The 25,463-nt window shown below is 50.8% G+C and overlaps 1 protein-coding gene and 1 long non-coding RNA gene across 2 annotated transcripts; one reads left to right on the plus strand and one right to left on the minus strand.

Moving 5' to 3' along the window:
• Positions 1 to 23,829, minus strand: LOC139999759 (uncharacterized). The gene is made up of 3 exons (XR_011805269.1): positions 23,750 to 23,829; positions 11,933 to 12,593; positions 1 to 5,721 (listed from the first exon to the last, which is right to left on the minus strand). It is a non-coding gene; the product is annotated as an uncharacterized lncRNA (long non-coding RNA).
• LOC101799517 (E3 ubiquitin-protein ligase RNF13) lies at positions 9,368 to 10,444 on the plus strand. Its single transcript, XM_005028925.5, has one exon. It carries the CDS (start codon positions 9,368 to 9,370, stop codon positions 10,382 to 10,384), a length of 1,017 nt encoding a protein of 338 aa, XP_005028982.2. The 3' UTR covers positions 10,385 to 10,444.
• Positions 23,830 to 25,463: the final 1,634 nt, after the last annotated feature.

A 25,463-nucleotide genomic window follows, 5' to 3' on the forward strand; every position in this document is an offset into this window, starting at 1 on the left:
ATTTCTTCCCGGCTGCAGGCAGGTCCCTCTCCAGCTCTACCCTGGCAAGGTCTCTGCTGAGCTGGGTATCCCTGCCTGTTAAAAACCTCTGCCTTGAACCAATGGGCCCATCTGCGTTGCAGTTGCTTACTGCGTGTCCTCTCAGGTGCTCATGCCCAGTAAAATTAAACCACAGCAAATCTTACTGCAAAGTGTGATACTTTAGCATAGAAAAAAAAAAAAATCCATTAAAAAAAAACAAACAAACAAACAAGCAAAACAAAACAAACCCTCATGTGCACACCTGGCTGCTTGCTCATCTTCAGCTTGCATTTTTATGACCAGCTAAGCCTCCCTTGTTTTTCTCTTACCCCGAAGAGCCAGGCAGTTAGCATATGTTCTCTTAGCAAACCTAGAAATCCTCTGAGATACCCCAGAGCCTCTCAGGCCAGTTCTCGCAGCCTATCTCCATGCTCTGTGAGCCAAAATCATCTCCCCTTGCCAGAGCAAGCTGCTGGAGAGACAACTGGGAGCCCCAGCTCCTCTTTACCTCCAGCCCAGACTGAGAGCAGAGTCTGGAGCTGAAGTCTAACACAAATCCCCCGATGTGATGTCAGGGCAGCTGAAAGCATGAGCAAACTGTGCACAATTTATTTGGGGTTACATATGCTATCACTGGGTCAGAGCTGCTCTACCTTGAGAGAATATAACAGCTGCTAACGGATAGAAAACCCGAAATAGGCCAGCCTGACTCGTGGTGGGTCACTGTATTTGCCTGCTCACAGCCCGGTGCAGGTCCCAAACACCCTCCAAGCAATGCAGCTAGGGGGACATGCTCCCACCCGTCATACACACCATTAGTCCTGTGCAAGCCTGAGTTTGAATGAGGAGCTGTTTAAATTTAAAGTGGGTGAAAAACAACTCACATCTAGCCAAAGGCTGAAAGGTATAAGCTGCTCCATTACAGCGTGTACCCCTGCTCACGAACACAAGCTGAATGGATAGGGGAGAAGTCTCCTTTGACAGGTGTTTGCCCACATCCAGAACTACCACAGCTTATCATCACACCTCCAGGTCAAACAGATGTTTCCTTCCAGATACAGATGTACCAGTGGAAGAGAGCACTGCCCCAAGATGCTCTTCACTCCCTCCCTGCCAGATGTTCCCAGGCATACAGCCCTGACAGCTAACAGAGGAGTGTTTAAAATAACCAGCTGATTTAAGACAACTGGCTCCTTAATCCTGAGCAGTTAGAGGTTGCTTTATGCCTTAGACTACAAAGGTTTGTATAGCTAATTTATTATATTTTTAAAGCCACCTTAATGTAACAGCAGAGGATCTGCTGTGCATCTTCGGCAAGGCAGAAGGAAAGCTAGAGTCACACTCAAGTTGGAAGAAATAAGAAACTTGTAATAACCTAGGTCTTATTACTGCACAACTGAAATCCCCTAGAAGCACATGAGCCAAAATCAGTGTCTTCATGACCATAGAAGTGGTGGAAGTTCATTGCTTTTTGTTCATTGCTTTTTCCACTTCACAATTTCCCCCTCTAGCCGTAAGGGCCTGGATATGGGACTGAAATTTGAAGTCTACAGGAAGGATCAGCACCTCTATTTGGAAAAAAAAAAAAAAAAAAAGACAGCATGGCTCTAATCAGTAACCAGGAAAGCTGCAATTCTTTATTTCTGAGCAGCTTCAGCACACCAGACTCAGTGAACATTGAATCCAAAGTGACAGAAGAGCCCCTCCAGCTGAGCACCTGCGTTGCACCCAATGGCTTCCCAATTCGCCACCCCACTGGGGGACACTGCCACCAACCACTGGTACTGTTGAGGCCAGCAGCAACAAGAGGAAATTGGGGTAATTTTTCTCAGCCAGCTGCTTCTTGGTGGCAATATCTGTGCAGATCCCCGAGCATCACTGCTGAGCACAGCCAGCACTCCTCCCCTCTCTTAGCACCCTTCCTTTTTAGCCCACTACCATCTCCTCCTTTCCAACCTTCTCATTTCAAATCCCAGCTCCTTGCTGAAGTAACAAGTTCTCCACTGCAAGAAGAGATCTCTTTAGGCCATTCCCTCTCAGCAGGAGGGGAAATCCCAGCTCATTTTGTGTTGCAAGAAATTCATGGTACCTACAGCATTTCTGCTGGCTCTTGGAATCTGAACGAGCTGTCTTACTCCTTCCTTTTCCAAGTAATGCTGGTTTTCCAGCTCCTCTTCCCTGACAAACCATCATCAAGGATGAGCAAGGCAGCTCGAGGAGCACAGACCTGCACAGTGCTTGCAAAACGGGCTCTGTATCACTCGGCTATTAAATTCTGACATGGGGATGTGTTGGCTGTGGTCTGGCAGAGAGCTTTAGGGCTGGTGAGAGCCTTGATGCAGAGCTCTGTCAGCAGCATACGAACCCCACACCTGCCTTGCAGTAGCACTGTAATAGGCTGTCGGTGCCTTACAGGGCAGATAAAAAAAGGGGGCCTTGGAAGGGCTGCATTGGCTCTAAACACACTTGAGCAATGTAAGATGGCTGGATCCCCATTGTAACTGTTGGGAAAAGAGCTGCACTTGAAGAGAATTACCTTTACAGGATGGACCTGGCACGTGGCGGTACCAAGCAGTGATTCAGGGCTGATTCTGGCTCCTGTTGCACAATCGCATCTCACTCCCCAAATCCAGCAATTTTCAAATCTGGGCTTTTGCTCAGGTCTCATCATTCATCAGCGGTGGATTGCGGGAGCTAAACTTCTTTCTGTAAGGCAGCGATTCCATTTTCCTCCGGTCTTAAGCAGCTTCAATCCATCTTACTGCATTACAGAGCCCGTGCTGATTGTTCTGCTGTAGTGGGTAATAACAACTTGTACTTTGCAGATTACCCCAGGGAACCTCGCTCCCAGCTCTGCCGTACCGCCGGCTCCGTGGGGTGGGCACACAACTGCCTGCAGCACCCCCAGGGAGGAGGAGGGATGGGGATACAGGAATGAATACAGAGAAATGTAGGCATGTGTTTCTGTACTGGGAAGTCATGGACAAGCTGAAAAATGGTGCAGATGGTCAGGGGGAAATCAGGGCACATGGTCCTGTGGGTGTGGTTGCTCCCAGGTGAACATCCTGGGATGTGGAGAATGTTTTGGGGAGGGACAGTGATGAAAATGGGACAAAAGTGAAAAGGAAGATCAGAAACACCTGGAAGAGCGTGCACCCCCATCATTATAGCATAGCCTTGCAAGGAGAGAGGGATGGAGAGCTGCTGTGACTATGGCTTCACTAGAGCACCACAGAGGAACAGCAAACTGGATTTGTAGCCATGAGACAGGGGCAGAAGCAGTTTCTTCCCATTTCTGCCTCTTTTTTTTTTTTTTTTTTTTTTCACAGCCCAAATCCTCTGCGCACCCCACGGGGAGGAAAACACATTTTACCCTATGAAACAACTTCCTCTGAGCTGCAATTGCAAGGCACTATTGCCATGATGCACCAGAGGAAGAAAGAAATAGATACGGAGGAGGAATAAAAGTGAAGGGGAAAAGATGGGGCCTGTGGAAGAGCTGTGAGAGGAAGGTGGAGGCCCTGGGCAGAAAGAGGAAGAAGATTCCGGAAGGTGGCGTCAGGCCCAGGCTGCCTCAGGCACCCACCAAGGGCCTCCCCCTGTGGACGAGGGCACCCCAGCCCCAGGTCCCTGCTGTCCCCAGCATGTGGCACCCGCTCTGGCCCACTTTTTGTGTGACCACTGTGCTCTTGTGCTTCCACCTGGCTGACAGCGGCCATGCCAACAGCACCGGGCCAGGAGGCCTGGCTCTCACTGCGGGCCCAGAGCTGCCCCTCACTGAGGGTGGCATGGCGGCCAGCCCTGCTCCCGGCCACGACCAGGCAGATTCCTCAGCCCTCAGCCCCCAGTGCCACAGGGCTGAGGCCCCTCATGCTTGGCGAGGTGGGCACAGGGCTGCCACCAAGGCACAAGGCTTCAGGGATGTGGCACCAAGTGATAAGGAGGTCAAGGGAGGGCCCATGGTGGCCTTCGTCATGGAGGTGGGTGCCAAGCTTTGGAGGAAGATGGGCCAGGCTGAGCAAGGGGCTGTTGTCCTCCAGGATGAGCGCTGCTTCTGGAGCAATGCTGGGAGTTTTGGTTGTTGTGACTTCAGGTGCTTCACCTGTCATCCAGACCTTCTTTATTACAGCCTGATCCTACCCATCTGCAAGGTCGCCAGCTTCCTGGTCACCATATTAACAGGCATCCACATTCTTGCAAGATGCACAAAGAGGTACCGAAGCTGGAGGTGGAACAAGCACCAGAGCAAAGGACAACATCCAGAGATCCCTCCCAGCAAGGTCTGGGGGGCTTTCTACCACCCTCAATGTGCCATCTGCCTGCAGGCATACAAACCCGGTGAGGCCCTGAAGCTGCTGTCCTGCACCCACACCTACCATGGCAAGTGCATCGACCTGTGGCACTGCGCTCAGCCCGGGAGCAAGACGTGTCCCCTCTGCCTGCGCAGTGTGACCACGGTAGCACTGATCCCCCTCCACACACACATCAGTGAGCAGGAATAACCCAGGAAAGCTCATCCGAACTGCTCCCTGGAAAATCAAGCCCCCCCCCCTCCCCCCCCCCCACTCTCCTGCCGTCTTCCACCCCCTCCTTGCAACTCAAATTCCAGCCAATGCCTCTCGGGAAGCATAAACACAGCACTGGATTAAAAACATTCGGAAATGTGCGGGTAGGGAATAAAGACTGAAAGGACAAATGAAGTATTGAGCGCATATCCTTGGCTCTACCCAGTTTGGACGGACTTCAATCTAGAAGATTTGTGAGGTCCACAACCGCAGAACAGAAGCAGCAGCACACACTAGCTCTTGCCAAGCCTGTGGATGGCCTGACTTGAGGTTCCTCCTTCCACTCTGTTTCTGAAGCTCTCACTCCTAAAAGCCTGCACAAACAGGTTTATTCCAACGAAGGGGCCAATTACTGCAATTAACAGGTAACTTTTAGCACAAAGCCTAGGTTGATGAAATAAGCACTCTACATTCCTTTTTTTTTTTTTTTTTTTTCCAAGCATATAGTTTAAAAAGAACAAAAGGCTGCTAAATGGAGAGGATGTTTTTGCTTTATGTCCAAGATTTCCAGGGCATTTTGCCAAAAGTAGAAAAGGCAAGACGATATTGCCGGCACCAGTATCTAATAAAGATGATGTCTCCCTCCGTTGCAAGGCAAACAGCTGGAACTAGAATCCATTTCCAGACATGGGTACCAAGTTGCAATGGCCCAGATTTGCTCAACTGCCTTTTTTAATTGTGGGCATTAGCCGATTATGGGTACTTTTGTAGCAGGTCCATAAATCACTGCCTTATAATCTTCTGTGCGCATTAGGGCCCAGATTATCATGCTTGTACTAGGTAATAACACAGAGGAGAGATTGCCTGGACCCCTGGGAAATCCAGGAGAGACACCTGGCAGAGCACAGGAGCACACGATGCTGAGACACGTGTAGGGAATGGCGCACACAAGCAGGGCTTGCAGAGCTCCCACAAACCTGCTCTTCATTCCTCTCCCACTTCCCTTTTCACACAGAAGCAGCAAACAGCAAGGCACAAAAACTTTCCCCATACACGACTCCATTTCTCATCTACCTAACAACGTTTTGGGTGGTGACTCTGTTTCAGCTATCTATTCTGTAAAGACATGGGTCATCCTTTCCTTTGATCCTAGATGAAAGGAGGTGGTTACATGCACCAGTTTCTAAATCAGCTCCTAGCAAAAAAAAAGAAAAAAAAAAAAAATCATTAACAACAGGGTGCAGGTCTGCCTTCCAGCCAGCTTGCTGCTGAGCTGGGGACTTGCTCAGTCAGCAGGAGGGTGGAAGCGTGTCCCACATACCTTTCTTTAAAAAAAGAACTGGGAGCACTGGGAGCAGAAAGGTTTTCACTGGAAGGTCACTAGATGGCCCCAGATCTTCCTTCACAGCAAATCACTGGCATTTCACTCCGTGAGCCTGGTCCTCTCTAATCCTACAGTACGACCCCAGAGGAGCAGCATGCCCTGATAAGAAGGGCACCGAGCTAGAACCAGGGATACCTGCCAAGATGTCTTGAGCCCTGCATTTAACCCCACAATGGCTTTTTGTGCTCCTGGCCTTTGGCTGTTCAGGGCAGCAAGAGGCTGCTGTTGTGTGTCTGTGCAATGCCACTGCCTGTGGACCTGAGAGACTGACCTGATACAGATAAAGGACAAGAAGTCTGATTATGTACAAACTCACATCATAGCACTGCCAGGCTGCTCTTTTCATGCTGAAAAAAAAAAAAAAAAAAAAAAAAAAAACCTAAAAACTCAGAGAAAAAAAAACTAGACTTATTCTCCAAGTTAAATCAATGCTGGATCAGGCACCTGTAATGAATCTTTTGTTGGAATTATAGTGATGTCCACATCGGTCAGTCTTCTTGGCATCTCTGTTACAGTGTAAGCTATTTGGGCAGGACAAGGGTTAGATTGTGCTAGCAGTTGTGTGGGGTCTAAATCAACACCAAATTCCTCTGGATTTAGCAGACCTTTTTTTCTGTAAAGTACCAAAAAAAAAAAAAAAAAAGATGGTTTTAGGTCCCTGATCCCGCATGAAGTCATAGCCCCAGAGAAGGGGCATAAAAGAACATGGGGACTTCAGGAGTGGTGGGGTAAGTGATGAGTTAATAGAGGTAAATGGTCTTTTCCTTTCTTCTAGCTTGGATCTTTGTTCAAGTGGTAAAATGGGACCCGTTCCCTGTAATTGCTCTGCTCTTGCACACAACTGCTGTCTCCCACGTGTGGCTTGTTGACATTTAAATAAATTGCAATTATTCTGACAAAGTAGATTGCAGGGACTCCAGAGAAAATGGGTCAAGAATACGTCCAGGAGCATCTGCAATGTATTTAACAGATGAATGTTAGAGGGGTAGGGCACAATGAGAAGGAGAGTTCAGTGCTGGCTATAATGAATGCAGCATGGGGCTGGAGAGGCCTTCAGGATAGCCTGGCACAGTCCCACACACGTGTGGGAAGCGCGGCTCAACCTCAGCCAGCAGGAGCCAAAGCCTCCAGGGCACTGGGGATGGAGGAGGCAGGCAGCAGAGATGCAAATAGACAGCACGGGGGGGAACTACAGAGAACAGGGCACCACTCTAGCCCTGGGATTGAAGACCATCTTGGCCTAAATTTTTCCAAAACCTTCCTCTCTAGAGCCTTCTCCATAACCTGTTCTCTTTATTGCTTTCCAGCCTCCTCTGTTCAAGAGATCTGTCCTTTTACCTACACCTCACTTTGGGATACTGCTAAGAGTTACTGTGATCCAGGCTGGACACTAACACCTGATTTCTCATTCTATCCAAGGGCTTGGTGAGGGAGCCAGGATGGTTTCTCATGCCTTGCTGATTCTCAGATATAAGACGTGGTGCTGCAGCAGCCAGAAGATAACAGTACACAGCCACAGCTGGAGATAGCACAGCACAGCATCTGCACAGAAAGCAACAGGAATCCTTCCTTGGTCCCACATCTGTCAGAGCTCAAGTACAGATGCATGGCTCCTCGTCCAGCCCCACAGACACACCTGCCCCTAAGTCAAGCAGCAGTGACCAGCAGTATGTAAAGCTTTGATCTGGAGGCAAAAATAGAGAGCTGAGTGCAGGTAAAGAAACGAGGATGATGGATGCCGTCACAAGGACCATAAGACCAAGCCAAAAATGAACCCTCAGAAAGTTCTCCTGGTGTGCCTCCATTTTCTTCATTTCATTGTGCTTCAGAGTCTTTGGCTTCAACCCCTCCCCAAACCTTTCCCTTGTTTTTAAATGCAACAAAATGTCTCCCTGTGAGTGTAAAACTCTTTAGATGAGGGGAAAATAAAATCAATTTGAAATCACAGCTGCTGGGAGTCTCTGGCACACACACACACTGTCTGCTGACATTTTCTGTAGCTCTTTTCCCAGTGAAATCTGTCTCAAGCAGAGCCCAAGGGGGCTAGTAACAAATCAGTTGCCTGGTACACAAGTGATTTTTTTTAAACTTTGGGTCCAACACAACTGCAATGGGAACCACAGAGCTACTCCCAAGTGGACTGTTAAACAAAAAGGGTTGTTTGTTAAAAGGTACAGGTTTTCAGGGATTTGTGGTTCAGAACTGACCCGGGTTCACTGCATATTCACTGCTAGTTTGCTCTGACAACCAGGAGAACTATTGCCTCCCCATCAGGCTCGTGGTCCTCTGGGCACTGAGCACTCACCATCAGAGGTGGGAATTGCCTGAAAGATGAGAGCTGCATTGTCACTCTGGGAGGAATGGACAACACTTGTCCTCATGCCTTCCAATCCCCTTTTCAGCTATTTCACCATAACTCGAATTTTAAATCTGTTTTTATAGCTAGAAGCTAAAGTCTTCCTTCAGTCATTTGATTCCTGCAGGTGAGATTTTGAAGTGAATAAGGTAAAAGCTCAAGCACAAGACAGCAGTCCTCCAGGCTCACCCACCCCAACAGGAGTCCTGTGAGCTTGGTCCCAGCACATCAGCCCCTTCTGCAAGTCTGGCTGCTCATCAGGTCCCTTGAAGGTGGATCCGCTCTCATAAAAGTTTGGCTAATGGCAGAGAGTGAGGCCACACAAACTTTCAACTTCTGCTAGCAGCAGTTTTTGACTGACAATTACTGATTGACTTTTTTTTTCCCATTTGAAATTAAAAAAAAAAAAAAAACACACATACAAACTTCTACCCTAAGCAATTTATTTGGTTTGGTATTGGTTCAAAGATTATGATTTTCAGGAGAAAGAACATGTTCAGCAGACCAATTTGAACTGCCACATGCACCTCCGGCAGCAGATGGTGGCCAAGACTAACAGCTCGCTCCCACTCTGTTGGGTTTTCCAGAAACTGCTTTGACCACCAGCACAAAGCATTCCAGTCTGCAATGGGCACAGTGTTGGTGGGGAGGCTCATTCATCCTGCCTGCATATCAACCAGATGAGAGAAACCAGCATCCTATCGGTACCCAGAGGGAGACAAAATTAGAAGCCACACGCATGGAGCAGACCAAAAATGAAGGGAAAGAGTGATTTAAGCACGTTGGCAGTAATGCCACATCTCCCCTCTATGGAACACAGCGACCAGGGATGTCACAGACCTGCAGATATGATGTCAGGGTGTTGCTTAGCAGCTGGAGACAACAAAATAGGGAAGAGTTGTATCCTGGGAACCTCCAATCTAAGGAGAACCTGCAGAAACCTCTAGAGCAGGAACTGTTTCATCTTCACCCTGCTGTGGCTCCAAGTCATGGCACAGTGGTAACAGCCAACGGGGATAAGTCTTCTGTGAGTGTCTCTTTCAATCTTCCTTTGGGACCAGCCTGGAAATCTGTTTTCAGAGCTACCCAACTGCATTCAATATGAGTCTTTGGCTCCGTCTCCTTTACTTTGTGGCTGCTACCTTCTTCCGCAAGGTTGCCGTTGCAGAAGCCTTTGGCCACGTGGCTTACAACGACAGCTCCAAGTGCGTTGTGTACAAAGCCCTGCCCGCATGCTTCGGGCCACAGCTCCCAGCAGAAGGGCTGGCAGGGTACCTGATGAGGGCGATACCACCAAATGCTTGCCACGCCATAGAGAATCCCCCAGCGCCGAGGAAGGCCTCGGAGAAATACATCGCGCTCATCCAAGGGTGCGGCTGCTCCTTTGCTGAGAAGGTCCTTCACGCCCAGCAGGCTGGCTACCAAGCTGCTGTTGTGTACAACGTGGATTCAGAGCAGCTGATCACCATGACGTCTGATGACAAAGAAATCCAGCAGCAGATTGAAATACCATCACTCTTCACCGGAGAATCCGTCTCCCTTCACATGGAAAAGGCCTTGCAATGTGAGAAAGGGGTGTACATCAGACTTCTACCACCCAAATACTATTTCGCTCCTTATCAAGACAATGCTAAGATGCTGCAGGACACTCACATCATGCGGGACATATTCTACATCACTATTGCCATTATCTCAATTGTGGTTGGCATAAGGTGGTGCAAGAAGGCTCGTAAGACCAAGCTGTATACGTACAAGCGAGGAGACAAGCACGACAGCTGTGTGATCTGCATGTCAGACTACAAGGAAGGGGACCTCCTGAAGATCCTGTCCTGTTCCCACGCTTACCACTGCAGCTGCATTGACACCTGGCTCCACACCCAGACCGGGAAGAAGACATGTCCCTTCTGCAAGCAGCCTGTGAACACCCATGGGCAGGGTGAGCTCCTGCTAGAACAGGCTCACGAGGATGTGAATGAGGAGGAAGAGGAGGAGGAGCAGGGCCAAGAATACGATGCATTCAGAGAAGAGTATGAAGATGAGTATGGAGACGGGGAGCAAGATACCTCAAGCTCGGTGGAAGGGGAGGGCTTTGATTTGCTGGAGAACAGTGCCATTTGAGCTGTGAGTTGCATAAGTTATCATTAAACCAAGAAAAACTTCCCCCGTACTTTCCCTCAATTCCTGCTCCAGGCTAGTTTTACTGGGAAGCAAGCACTGAACACTGCAGTTTTGACTCCCTTCCCCTGGTCCCCCCACCACAACAAGGCATAAAATCCCAGCTGGAAATATCAAAAATTCCTTAAGCCAGGGCAACAGGGGAGAAGCAGGGATTTAAGAACATTAATCAGTGAAAAAACAGGGAATTAAGAACATTAGGTATAGGAGCTGGTTTGTCTGCTAGAAGCTTCCTCAATTCCCTTCCAAAATACCTATGCACGGATACACAAGCACACACACACTGAATCTTGCTTTGCTGTGTTGCCCAAAAATCCCAGGTGAGACCCATCCCATGGATAGCAGCCAGCAGGAACCTCTTCCTAGCCTGTCAAGCCACAGTACAGAGAGTTAAAAATAAAGCAGGGTACTAAGGCATAAAGCATTTCCCTTCCCATTAGGGGTAAAACAAGGCGTGCAAGCCCCCAGCACCTCCTTGTGACCCCCATGCGTCCGGTGTCTCAGCACAGCCCACCACAGAGGGCAGCCTGGCCTTTAACCACACAGGTAGAAAAACCGCTCCAGAAATATTGAGGGCACTTTAAACACCATCTCCTCAGCCGGGAGGTGATGCCAGCGGGAGGTAGAGGTCTTTACAGCAGGATTCACTTAGTGGAGCTGGGTAGATGGAAAAAGAATGAAATGCTTCTGAGCGTGGCGTAATTGGCTGCGTTTGCCTGGTGGCTGGCAATCTCGCACGCTCGCAGAGGCTGACGTGACAGGTACATGCAACCTCCTGCTACCTAGGTTGTTCCAGATCATTATCCAAATGTGCCTAAGCACCTTAAGGGTTGCTGGATTTATGTACCAACATGATGCAAACAGATCTTCGTCTCTTCTCCAGATACACCAGGTACGGTTGTATTATTTAGGCAGTCTGAATACTTTCCCAATCCTGCTTTTAAAGCGTGAGCAGAAATCAGCACTGGCTCCCCAGGCTGGTACGGGTGGCTCTAACACCCACTGTGGATGGGGCAGCCAGCCAAGTCCCAAACTGCATATGGGGATACAGAGCTGGAAACGCTCACAAAACCAATATTAGCATTTAATCTCGTGTAAAAGAAAGCCGTAAAACCTCTTTACTAAATGCCAAAAATTAAGGAAGTGAACAGCTCTAACATACTGTGACCAAGACATCAAACCTTCACAGCTGTACAAAGGCTAACCTCCCAAATCAAAGGCTCTCCTCTAAACATAAAACAGTTACAGCAGTACCCAGAAGTGTGCTGTCATCAGATCTCTCTATTAGGACCATGCAACAACAACACAACTAGGGCCAGCAAACAATCCTACAGCCTTGAAGTATTTTCCTTTTGAGTGGCTACGTTAAGACTCAGAAGACCAGGATTTAGAAAAAGACTGTCAGGAAAAAATCATGCTGCAGAACTGAGAAGCATGATCTCCGCAATACAGAAATATTGGAGACTTGAAAATAGCACTGAGATTACTTACCTTGCAAGTATACACATTGTATTTGTGTTAGAAGGGGCTGGGAGAAATATGTGAATACATGGGACTTCCAGAGACAAGCTGGACCTGGATCTATCACTCCTGCCCTGGGGAAACCAGGACGGCTTCAGGTGGGATCAAAAGAGGAAACTGCAGTTTCCGAATTTCTTCTGCAGTGGAGAAGTTCCAAACCAATTTCTCCTGGAATGAAACATGACAGCGTTTCCAAGGACTTGACAGAAACAAGTCTTTCTGCAAGTCTTCTGACTGAGCTGTTTCGTTTCATTTGTGGAACAAATGGGGAAAAATGATTTTCGAGTCACTTCACAAGAAAACTGCCCTCCTCTGCAAGGTGTGCAGCCTCCTGGGAGCCACAAATCACTTCCAGTGCTGAACAAGCCCCCTCAGGGTGCCTGAGGAAGCAAAGGCAGTCGTCTCCATCTGGGGAAGGAGACTGGTCCTTCAGAGGGTGATTAGCAGCAGGAAGTTCATTTAGGTGCCTTTAATTGCCTTCTGGAGGTAACTCTCCTGTCAGCAGCTCTGAAAGAGCCAGGACTGGCTTTGCTGGGCTGCACAAACGTCTTCATCCACTCCTCAGCACCTGGAGCTGACCTCAAAGCTCGCTGGGTCTGCAGGCCCTGGGGAGGTAGCTGGCCCCAGGACCCTAAAGGGAAGGAATAAACAGAAATACGTCAGCAGCACTCCCAGCTCCTGTCTCAGCACACTCACTGCCCTCGTTCTCCCTCAGCTGAGGTCTGAAAAAGCCCAGACGCTGCAGACAGGCAGGGAGAGGCTGAAGAGGTATTTTCAACCTCCTGGTGGTACGATGGGCCGAAACAGGCTGCTGTCTCCCCCAGCAATGGTCTCACATGTGATGGGTGAAGAAATGATTGAGCAAGACCCCTGGGCCAGACCTTGAGATGGTTTTAGGTAGTCCCACGAGTGTCACCCAGCTGCAGGGTGCTGGGCTCAGGAGGAGAATCTCTGGGGGGAAATTCTCCGGGCTGTAATATGCATGAGGGGAGATGAGCTGATCGTAGTGCCCTTAATATCTATCAGTTCCTTTCCACCTTCAAAGCAGCACATGCACTAGAGGGGGTGAATTTTACTGAAATGGGTCAGTAGAAAAATAGATCCTTCTTACAACGGAACGCTGCAATGCCTTAATTTAAAAAGGAGAGGAAAAAAAAAAAAAAAAAAGAACGGGATCTGGGTAAGAGAGCAGCTCTTCAGTCCATTTAATGTTATCAAAGCCTATCACACTGAAAATCTGAAGTGTGTGCCATAGCAAACCTGACCTCCAGCCCTCCAGCTGTCAGATCCACTGCCCTCCATCAGCGTTAATGGCACTCCTAACACAACGAGGTTAGCTTATTGCCAGGGTGGGACACGCAGCCCTTGGAGCCTGAATGAGGATTATTAACTTCTCTGGAGGTAGCACTGTCCCAGAGTGGAAAATAAACTACCACAGACAGTGCACCAGAGGGAAAAGGAGGACGAAGGGTCTGGGGCGTGCTGGGGCAGAGCGTTTGACCACGCAGACGTTGATGGAGCATCCTACAGCAGCACAGGGACGGGGCTGGCCCCACACAACCGCGCTGCTGGTGACTGGGATTCGGGAAAGGAGGAAAAGTGCAGGGGGTGAGGTCTGGAAAAGGCCGTGCTGGGAGGTGGCACAGGCAGATCTTACAGGCAGTGCATTAAATTGCCTCTGAATCACACTGAGGCAAAGGATGAAAAGAGAGCAGCTGCTGGGAAAAGGGACCCCAGTTTGTGTGTCCCAGAGCTCAAAAAAAGGGGGAATTGTACAAGCAGAGATGCCAACTCATGCCAGAAAAGGCTACCTAGAAAAAGTTTGGACAAACCCAATGCAGAAAAAAAGGAGGGTGAGGGGGAAGGGGAATGCAATCTCATGGATCCAGCCAGGAACAGCTCAGAGAAGCAGCCAAAACCCCGATGAACCCACCAGAAGCCCAAACGAGAAGAGCTGAGGATGATCCAACACGGATGGTTTTGATCGGAACACCAGTGCTGGCTGGAGCACTGGTACAACTAGCACCCAAACATTGTGCTTAGAGGATTTGCCAGGAGCCCCCCTTTTTATCAAGCTTCTGCCCCCATAATCCGAGCTCCACTGCACTCACTCTATTAAGCAATAACCAGGTTCCAGCACAGCCTCAGCAAATGATTGAGATCTCATTTATCAGGGGGGTCTTTGCAGTTTCTTGCACATTTTATTGCTGGCTTTTTTTTTTTTTTTTTGGTGTGCGCACAACATGGTTCAGTGTATTGCTGGGAGAGTCACCAGACTGTGACCCGGAGGGAAGCAGCTGATGACCCAGCACTGGGAACTATTGACTTTGCCACCAGAACATTGATGCTATAGATCACAGGGAGCAATTAGGGTGGCTGATTACCCCGTGTGCAGCCCATGGGCAACCGTCCAGTGGAGACATTTTCCCCATGCTGAGAGCCAGCACTAAGCCTTGACAACAGCATTTAAAGAACTGCTTTGAGGGTTTAAGTGAGATTTGAGTGATCTATAGATCCTGTGCAGGCCAAAGGTAGGAATTTCAACCTTGAAGACTCAAGTTTAATACCTACTGTAATTAAAAGGAGAGCGCCAACTTCCCTGCGGCACAGCCCAATTGACATCAATAGCGTTACAGCAGCAGAGAGCCTTACCTTTGATCTCCAAAATCCATCTGGGGAGGAGATGAAGGACAGGATGTGCTTGCCCACAGGGCCAGGAGTTTCTGCTACCCAAGGCTGACATGCATGGAAGCTTTCCCTCCTTCCTCGGGCCACACTGCCCACCTCCTGCACCATCCTATTTCTTCTTGCAAGGTCAGCACTACTCAGCCTGAGCCACCTTTTCACCAAAAGGCCCTTCCTTACAGATGTTCACCAGCCCTTCAGCCTGGCATTCGGGCCTCCAGCTCCCTCGCAGCAGGGATGGGGGCTGGCTCTGAGGTTTCTCTGTGAGGAGCAGTGGGCTTTGTGGAGCTTCAGGCACAAACAGCTTCTCTACCCAACTCCCTGTTCTTCTCAAAACATCTTCAGCATACAGGGACATACAATTGGCCCTTTATAGCCCTTAGGACCTAAGAGCTATGAAGAATTCCCAGTCCTTTGCTTTTCTGCTTTCATCCAACCTCCATTTCTCTGCCTCTTGCTTTTCCAGAAGTTTTCCCACCCCCAGGCTCTGAAACGCACTTCTCCCTTCCACCAACCCATCTCCTTTCTGCTCTTGTTCTTATTCCCTTCTGCCTCTTCCTCATGCCCTGTGGTGCTCCCTTCTCTCTCCTGCTTGCAGAAAACTTCATATGTGCCTTAAAAAAAAAATCAGGTTTCCCTGAGGTGTCTTTGCATGCAGGAAGCCTGGTACAGCTAAGCCAGGAATCCAGCTCTCCGGGGTAATCTGCAGAGTACGGCTGGTTATTAGTCACTACAGTAGAACAATCAACACAGTTTCTGTAATGCAGTAAGATGGATTGAAGCTACTTAAGAATACAAGGAAATGGGATCAGTGCTTCGAAAAAAAAAGTAGCTTGACTCACCAAATCCGCTTCCACTGTAGTGGCTCTGAGCTCACGCACAGCCTTTGTTTGCACACTAATGCTGCAGCACAGATGCTTACAGCTGGCAGCACTGGGCCAGTGGTCAAACCCATACCAGGGAACACCCACACCTTATCCCGATGGAAATACGTGCCTGTCCCATGCTAAGGAAACAAGGAGCAAGATGCAGCACTGTGTTGCTCCCATTCCTTTCTTGTTACCCGCAGAGATCACACCTTAGCTCCATGCCTGCTTTTTCAGACGAAAAATTCTTTTTTGGTACTTTTTCCTTTCAAACATGCTTGGAAAACAGAGATCCAGCACTTCCCATTACATCTGCACCAAGACCTGAGCAGACTGCAAAGTCTCAGAGGCTTCAAGCTACCTGCTCTCTCGCTTAATCACAAAGATTGATTCCACACCTCCCTTAAAGAGATGAGGCGTGATCAGGTACAAGAAGTCCTTCCCTAACCCAAAAATATTCTTTCTCCACAAATCTCTTCCCTCCCTGGAAATCAGCAGAGATGCTCTTCCAGAAAACTGAGAAATGATCTATCAGCAGGTTAAAAAGTCTCCCCAGTGCTACATCCCACTAGCCCCAGTAGCACTAGGAAGGAGAGGACACACTTATTTCTGTCCTGGCATCACAGGCATTGGGAATCATCCTCTGTAGAGGCATCTCCCACCTGAAGTGCCAAGAGCAGCATGTGACAGTGATCCTAATGGAAAAAAACATCTTCTGCTGACTCAGACAAATGTCTTTACCTCCCAGAAATCAGGGGGTGGGAAAGGCTCTGTAGAGAAGGCTGAGAGTCTGGAGGGAGGAACTGAGAAACAGGCAGGGAGACTGAAGAAGGCCTTGAAACAGCAATGCTGCAAGTCTCTTGGAAGACTCTTCTGCACTTCTGCTGCCCAAGCCCTGGCCACAGGAGAGCACCCACAATAGCTGCCCTGCTGAAAGAAGCAGCCAGTCCTTCTACCAAGGCAGGGAGAGAAGGAAAGGACCAGGAACTTGGAAAGATGTGGGTGATGCAGCTTATTTTTCTGTGAATGAAAGCCAAAAATCTTCTGAGAGAGAAAAAGCAAGGTGGATGGAGTGCACATAAAAAACCCTCCCATTCTCTAGGCAGGGAACAGAAGTACCTGGAGGATGAGGACACATCCCAGCCTCCTTATTTACCCATTCCACAAAGCATCTCCTTATTACTCCTGGTTATCGACTAAGTGTAAACTACTGTAGTCATCTAAGAATTGGGACCTGAGCCAATTTTTTTCTTCTGACCTTTGCGTCCCTCTGCCACAAGGCTGGAGGAAAGAGGGAAAATACTGACCTGGCCCTGACTGCCCTAATTAACCAAAGCCCTGATTGATTTTGATAAGTAGCTCTGGCCTCATTCATCAGCACAACATTTACCCAGATAAGCAGAAAAGCAGTGCATCAATCCAGACCCCTCCCCATCAGCAAAGAGCTGGTGTAACAGTCACCATGGCCATGCTTTGCAGAGCCACAGGAACAATTTTTAATACACCTCTTCCCCAATGAAACCTCAGCATCTTTCTGACTCTCACCCCACCACAATTTTAAAGACATTTAAGGCAAATCCATTCACCCTCTGAAGACCTGACTGCAAAACTTACTCCTCAAAGGGCTCAACCTTATTAAACTTAAATTTGGGGGCTGTGTGAAGGTCTGGCTCCATCAGAACAAGCAGCACCACCTGGGATTACAGCCCATGCTCTCAGCACACCCACATTACAGGATGAGGTGTGCTCTGTAAGGAGGCAAATCAAGGGCTGGCACAGAGCTAAGCCAGAGGTCAGCAAGAGATTTTGGTCAAAAGGATAAAGGGGGAAGAAAGCTCTTGTGGAGCAGCACCTGCTTCAGCTGCTCGTTGGCCTCCTGCAGCAAAAGCTGCACCAGAGCCTCGTGGTCCAAAGGGAAGGACCCCAGGTATTTTGCCCACCATGTTTAAAGACCCTTTCCACCACCAGCTTTGTTCTCCTCTCCTTCAAGCAGGGGATGGAGAGAGAAAATGAATGCAAGCAAAGAGATACTGTTGATTTAATTGGCCATATTCGTCACTGGAGCAAGAAAAATAACCCTAGCAATAGCACTGGCTGGATGACACGCATTTAATTAGTGTATGAGATGCATTTGCTTTGGTCAATGAAATATATATTAAAACCTTCATCTTAACCTGACATTTCCAGGAAAAATCAGGTCTAAATAGCACTGTCCTGTGCTGCTGTGACAGTTGGGCACTCCCCTGCCATTCCAGCAAGCCCTAAGCAGTGCTCCTGCAGCCCCAAAACCTCCCAGCTTGCCTCAGCTTTGGCTTTCCCTGTGCAGAGTCAAACTCCGAGCTGTATCTTGCTCGGATTTTAGGAGCAAGTTTTTACTGTTTTCCCATCCATTTACCTCCTGGCATCTTCACACTGCTTTTCCCAGGCTCGAACTAACCGCCTTCCCTCCACGGTGAGGGTGCAGCTGGTGCCATCCAGCAGCCCTGCCAGGGGCTGAGCATCCCCAGGTCCCCGTGAAATCGGTAATTTTCCCTTGGCAGATTCACTGCCTGGTGATGAGCAGGATGCCAGGACAGGACTCAGAGACTGCTGGAGGCAGATCTGCCCCTCCACTGCCCCAGTAATTCTTTATCCAGGAAAGATAACAGGAACAAGCTCTTCATTGACCCTCGACTCTTCTAGTCAGAGGTTTACAGCCAAATTGTTCTTACTGAACCTTCCCTAAGTCCTTCCCTGTGCTGCCCAAAGGATTATTCCGGGCACTGTCCTGGCACTGCCCTGAAGCAGAGATGCAGGGCCAGACAGTCTGGGGAAAGAGTCCAACGTCAGCACCCCCAGTCAGGATTTCCACTGCAAGAAGAAGAGCTCCACGAAACAAATTATATCTAATTAGAACAGGTGCGTGGTGCCCAAGGAGCATCACTGTGCAAACATTTACTCAAGTCTTTAAAAAGGCCTTTGTGGCAGGCAGAGCAAACAGCACTTCGACAGCCACGTCCAGTCCTCCCTGCCCATGGGGCCACAGCCCCACAAAGCCATCCATCAGAGCCCGTGCTCGCTCTCCAGCACAAGCCGTACATTTTCCTTGCCTCTTCAGGGCAGGATCCTGAGTTTTTGCTGAGGGCACATTCCTCTGCAGCAAGAGGTCAAGCCAACCACGTCCTCCTTTTCCCAAATCCCTCGGATTTATCTCCTTGACTTCACCAGGTAGGTTTTGGCACAGTGGCCTCTCTTCTTCCAAGTCCCTCGCTGCAGCATGAGGAGACACCTGGCAGAACTGTTCTGCCTGGAAATCCATCCTCGGATTGTTTTATCTCTATTAGCCCTCGCAAGCAGATGACAGGGGAGCATGAACATAGACAGCGTGGGATGAGACATTCACCCAGCTGCTAGTTCAAAGGCATGTCATCATTTATAACACTCCCAGCTATTCCAACTCTCCCTACTTGTTCGCAGTTAAAAGAAAGAAAGAAATGCAAGCCGTTTCTAGTCCCGTATATTTAGTGTTCAGGGAAACACTGTTTATTTTGGTGCCTTTGCTCTCGGGCTAGCACAGCTTCCCCAGCTCCATGGGGCTTCTCCCTTGTGGAGTGGCGCTGCCAAGTCGTGCTGCAGCCCCTCGGCATCCTGCTAGCAGGAGAGGCCAGCAAAGGGACAGATGGGAACAAGGGGATGATTTGGGGCACCCCCACCAGCCCTGCCTGCCCCTTGCAGGTCCCACCTGGCAGCTGCTGAGCCCCCCGCGCTCCTGTCATTGACACATGAAGCATTGTGCACTGGGAAAGAGTTCAAAACCAATATCGAATCAATCAGCTAAAAAGGCTCTTAGCTCTATTGGGCTGGCAATCCCACGGGGCCAGCCCACCGGCACCTTGCTGAAATAGGCTGCTGAGGGCTTGAGGAGATGCCCACATCCAAGCCTCGGCCAGCCCTGGGACACCGCAGTGCCCAGGAGCACCCTGCAGCACCACCACAGCCTGCAGGTGACACCCACCCAGAGCCTCCCCTGGGGCCCCCATTCTCCCATACACACTTCCAGCATTCATAGCAGGGACCAAAAGCCTCTCCCATAGCAGATCCATGAAGGAAAAGTGGCATTTGCACAATTCCCATCCAGCTCCAGGCCCTTACAGTGAGCCCAGTGGGTCTGTAGGGGCTGGGACCCCAGGTTTTGCTCCAGCCCCCCCTGGCTGAAGCAGGATGCTCCGAGGAGCACCTTGCATCCTGCAGTGCCACCCCAGAGCTCCTATCCTGCGCTGAGAAGGGCAGCAACAGCAGGAGCAGGGAGCGAAGGCAAGGCCCTTGGTGTTATGAGCCTCTCTGTGAGTAATTTGGGCACGTTTCCAGCCCATCGCTAAGACGCTGCAGAACCGACTTATCCCTGGAGACCGCAAATGGCCTGATCCAAATTCCACTGAAGTCCACGGCAAGGCTCATTACCTCCGTCTGGCATTAGCTCTGGCTCTTTGCTCATGATAGCTCCGAGCAAGAACTCCCTCTCCAAGGATCCCGATGCGATTACCCAGAGAAACGTCGCTCCTCTCTCAGAGCCGGGGAAAAGCCCCAGGTCCTTCCCCACGCAAGCCAGGCATGGTGGCACCCACCGAGCCGTTCAGGCTGGGTCCAATAGAGGGCAACAATATCACACGAACGGCTTCATTAAACTAATTGCAAACGGCCAAGGTGAGAATCGCTTCCCCCACTCCTCCAGAGCCAGGTTCATTCCCTTCCTCCCCACTTCACCAGGAGGACCAGCAGGCAGCCCAAGGCTTCACCAGAGCTGGTGGTGTGGCCAGGAGCGAGGAATCTGCAGGGTGGGAGCTTTGGGTGCCAGCTGTGCTGATTTTTTCCCCTCGGTGCCAGACCCAGAGCTACCGAGTCCCCCAGTTTGGCCCCGCACCCAGCCAGCCTCTGCCTCCCCACCTGCAGCTCATTACAGCAATAACAAGATGCACTCCGTGTAGAACCACAACCTTCTGCGAGGCTGCTTTGCATAAAGACACCTTATACACTAGCAAACATTTGTTTAATTAACACTCCTGGTTGCCAGAGGTCTGCCCACAACCCCCAGTGCTTTGCAGGGAAACACTTCCCCCAAAACCACAGCCCAGCTCTGCCCACCCCGAGCAGGGGAGGCCTTACCAGTGAGGCTGGAGGGGCTCCAAACCCTCCACCCTGTCCCCCCCAGCCCTGCCATGGACTCAGGCACAGCAGCACAAGTCAGTGCAATCACCTTGAAAGCAAGAAGCACCCAAGGGACGCTGGCAGCAGGCACCAACGCAAAACACAGGGCGGCTTTACAAGCGGGGTCTGGATTGCAGAGGACGTGGCAAAAGGACTTTTTGGGGAAAGCAGAGCTGAAAGCAGAGCTCTGAGTTCTCCCTCATCAGCTGCAGGACTCGGCTGTGCACTTGCACAGTGAAATGAATGAGCGTAGTGGTGTTGTGGCAGGTTAAGCTAATATTTTACTCTGCATCCACAGCGGGCAGGGAGGCTGCAGGCAGCCAGGTGCTGCGGCTCCCGGCGTGGGGCAACGCGGCTGCACGCCACCAGGATTTGAGCTCTTACTGCAACAGGGAGCGCTGGCAGCAGGGCTGCAGACAGCTCCGGGAGCTGGGATCTCACCCTCGCTCCCACCTGGGAGCCCGCGGAGGATTCCCACCCACGGCAGCAAAGTCAGGGCTTTACCATCACCAGGGCAGGCTCATCCCGCCTCGTGTTCGGCTGCAACGTGGGTGGCAACCGCGTCTGTCCACGTCTGTCAGCGCGTTACGCACCGCATGGCTCCTGTCATCGGCAGCGAACCGAGCCCAAGGAATTCGGTGGAAGCAGCAGAGGCGAAGGAGCTGGGAAGCCAGGATTTCACTTGGGTTGGCAGCACAGCCTCAGCCCCAGTGTCCCCGATGGGTTTCACTGGAGCAGGCTCAGACAGGCAGCGTGCGTCAGAGCATGGGTGAGAGCCCCGCTCGCCCAAACCCCAGGCTCCTGCTGTATCCCAAACCATCCTCCCTCCCCGCGGCACGCTGGCCTCCTCCAGCCCATCAGTCCCTTGCCGAAACCTGCTCACCAGAGCCCTGAGCCTCCCTGCGAGGGGCCATCCCACACCCTGAGCAAGTCCCCCTTGATCCAAGAGCCTGCACAAAGGCAGAGCTCGAATCCTCAGGGCATCAGAAAAAGCTGGACCTGAGCCACAGCGTTGAGAGCAGGGACTAAGTTACCTCCGGATCTGGGGGGACTGGGAGGAAAGGCTCCCTCCAGCCCTGAAACCAGCAGCTGAGACAAGCTGGGAGCTGCAGTTTGACCAAAGGAATTCCTCCCACCAGCAGCTGCCGAGCCCTGTTCAAAGCCCTGAAGCCGAAGGCTTGGCCGAGAGCCTGGCGGACGAGCTCGCCTCTCGCTGGGTATGAATTTGTTTTCAGCTGGACTTACACGAGGAGATCAAAGCAGCTGCACAGGGCTGGGACAGGACTTACCCTGGGGCATTTCCCTGCACAGTTTTACCCCATCTCCATTTCGCCCAGAGGTTCCTGTGCTGTTTGAGGAGGAGCTGGGCTGATTTGCTGTAGCCCACTGCAACTTGTGTGCACCCAGGGCTCGGTGTCCTTCACCTGCTGGCACTAAATTTGCCTCCAGCCAGCAGCCTCTGGCAGAACGCACCAAAACGAGTTCCCAGAGCTGTCTGGAGTGCTCTCAGAGAGGTATTTTTGGCTAGCTACATGCCGACTGCCCCTTTGGCCATCCACATCTCTGCACAGGGGAAGAACAGACTGAAACCAGCACCAGCTACAAACACACCCTGTGGGATGCAGTCAGGACACTTGTATGCAGACACTCCAGTACTCATTCCAGGAGGGAGAAGTCACCAGGTTCGCTTTTACAGGAGCAAGGCGAGGATGTAGGTGCACCTTTGGACCATCACACCCTTGTGATGCTGCAGCAAATGGCCACCTTGGAGCCTTTTCCCAAGCCTGATATCACACATGGCCACCCACAACCCAGCACAATAAAATCACCGTGTTCCTATACTGCATTACGGTGTGCAGGGCACTTGAACACACTGCTGGGCCAGCCTGAAGGGCTGACCTCACTGTTATTCAGTGAATAACACCAGGGCGATGCTACAGGGGAGCACAGAGGCTCCAAAACTGGTCCCTACACAGCAGCAGCTCTCGAAGCCATGATCCATCCCGCAGTGCTTGGTGCTGGCACACGCAGTGGGTGAAGCCTCCTGCAACGGCTGCAGTTACGCTGGGTCCAAGGGAGCAACCTCCCCGGCACCAAAATTATTAGGGCTGAAATTTGGGGGAGGCGTTTTTAAGAACAGATGGTCGTGCTTTAGTATCGCAACACACTGCCAGTTAATTAATGCTAGCTGTAATTAAACTTTACACAAATTAGCTGTCAGCTATGCTAAAGGGAATCATTTCTCTCAAATGCCACCTTGAATCGCTGAGTTGTGAGACTTTTCTACAACGTAATTAAAAGCAGGAGGCTGGCATGGAAGGGGGCGGGCGGCAGGGGAGGGAATAGCCAGGAGATGAAAGCTGCAGGCTGGGAGGCAGCTGGAGATCCCCTCCCTGCATGAGCAGCTCTGCTCCTTCGCTTTGGGGGACCCTGGGGGCTCTGCTTGGCTTTGATCCCCTCCAGCGTGCAAGGGAGGTTCCTTGCAGCGAGTCCAAGTTGTAGTTTGAAGCTGAGTTTTTGGATCACGGAAGGAGAAAGGTTTGAGCACGAGGCCCAAGCAGATGCGGTAAGACCTTGGCAGGATGGGGAGAAAGTTGGGTGAGGAGCTGTTGCGACGAAGCGCTTCTTCCACTTGGAAAAGTGGAAAACAAGATGTGTTTGCGAGGAGACGGCTGGTTTTGACAAGTCTTCTGCTTAGAAGAAAAGAAGTCTGTCAAAACAGCCATGTTGACATTTTCCAACCAGTTGCATTTTATTCAGGGTGATGATTTGGAAATTTTAGCTCATTTCTTTTTTTGCATGTTTGCCAGTGCTCGCTGAGCAGCGAGCTCTGCTGTGACTAACCCCAGAGCACCACGAGCAAGCAGGCAAGCGCTCCCTGGGGCTGGGGGATGGAGCTTTAAGGCTAACTCAGCACAAGTTTTGGCTAGGAATCAAACTGGGGAAACAGGCAGCAAATGTTTTAACGCCAGATAATATTGATAGTAAGCAGTGGAGGTTTTCAAACACGGCCCTGTTTGCACACAAACATACAGGACACGGCGTTGGGTACCTGAGCAAGGTGATGATGTCTCTAGAAGAAGCTCCAGGGTCTGGACAGGCTGGAGACAGAGGATCCAGGAAGGAGGCAAGGCTAAAGAGGAGCACAGCCTCCTCCTGGGCTTTAAATAGCAGTTCTGGATGTGCACATGAGGCTGATCAGGGCAATTAAAGCCAATTAGTGCAGTCAGGACCCACGAAGTCAAACCAGTCTGAAAGAAGAGCTCAGTAATCCCGGTTAATTTAACAGCTCCAGGCCTTAGGATTCTTTCCCTGCTTTCTGGCTCTGTGAGCCACCTGCATCCCTCTCCGTGTACCATGGCTCGTGCATCACCACCCCAGCCCCACGTTGGACCGGGTGGTGACCCCAAAATCAGCCCGGGGCTGTGCATCTTCCCCCAGGAGCTGTCTCAGGCAGCCCGAGGCGTTACTGATGCTCGCGGCTCGTGCAGTCGTGGGTAATTGATATGCCCAGATGTTTTCCACTCCGCGATACAGAGGAAAGCAAAAATCTCCGTGGTTCCTGCCAGGCTGACGTGTGGAAAATTCCTGCCTGATCCCAGCTCTGCTAATCAGATCAGGCGCTTGAGGGAGCCTTGGCGGGCGAGCGGGTCTCAGGACGGGGTCCCTGCACCCCATTCCCGTGCTTGCTGCCCGCCCAGCATCCCGCCTCCCACCCTGCCACCGTTCGGGAGCACAGCTGGCCAGATGTGCACCCAGGAAACCATTTCTCCTTGACTCCTGCAGGCTGGATGAGGCTGGGGATGAGTTACAGTTGCAGCCTTGCTGCAGAGCTCCAAGTGTTACGAACATCTCGAGGGCAGAGCAGGACGGCCTTCTCCCCGAGGGCAAGAACGGGGGGGATTTATGAATTAAGGTCAGCAAGGGCCACCGTGTCTCTCTCCCCTGCTCCTCCCAAACGCACACACTGCAGCTATTTTTCTCCTCCAGCAGCTGAATTAAAGCCCTTGGTTTGTAGCAATAGCAAATCTCATTTTGGAGGCTCTGAGCAACAGTAAATCCCTGGTCCCTTGCTCTCCGGCAGCCCTCGTTGCCCTGCAGCCTGTCCTCCTCCAAGGTTGCCTTCAGCTTCCAGCAATTAGGGCTTCTCCGGCATTTTGCCTGACGGGTTGGAGGCTCCGTTTCCAGCCTGGTACACACAGAGGAGTCAAATTCCTCCTCCGCAGCCCGAACCTCCCACCCCACTGCTCACCTCCCACCCCGTCAGAGCATCCTTTGCCCCTCCGGTGTGGGAGCAGCGCTGGCCCCACAGCCGGGCAGATTACTGTGACCGTGTTCCCCCGCACTCTGAGCAGGCTCGAGAGCACTTCTCAGCTTTTCTTTCCTTTTTTTTTTTTTTTTCTGAGCTCAATCAAGGATCACATCAACTTCTCTTTTCCCCGCTGCTCTGCGCTGGGAGCTCATGATGAGGGAGTTATACACCCGTGACCCCTAAATCCTTTTCTGAGTCACTGCTGCTGCAAGCTCTGCTCTCCCATCCTGGAGGCAAACAACCCAGCTCCTTTGTTCCCACCTAAGCTACAGCGGTCTTGTACAAAGCACCAAAGCCAGCACTGCTATTTTACACTTCAGGAGTGCATTTTTTTTATTTTTTTTTTCCAAAGCAGCACAAAACATCCATAGTTCAGCAGTACCTGGAGTCCCCAGTGCACACCAAAAGGGATTGAGCTGTCTTTTACTACGGTAGGGATGAAGACAAGTGTTGA

The sequence above is a fragment of the Anas platyrhynchos genome, chromosome 29, assembly GCF_047663525.1.
Source record: "Anas platyrhynchos isolate ZD024472 breed Pekin duck chromosome 29, IASCAAS_PekinDuck_T2T, whole genome shotgun sequence".
NCBI classification, from domain to species: Eukaryota; Metazoa; Chordata; class Aves; order Anseriformes; family Anatidae; genus Anas; species Anas platyrhynchos.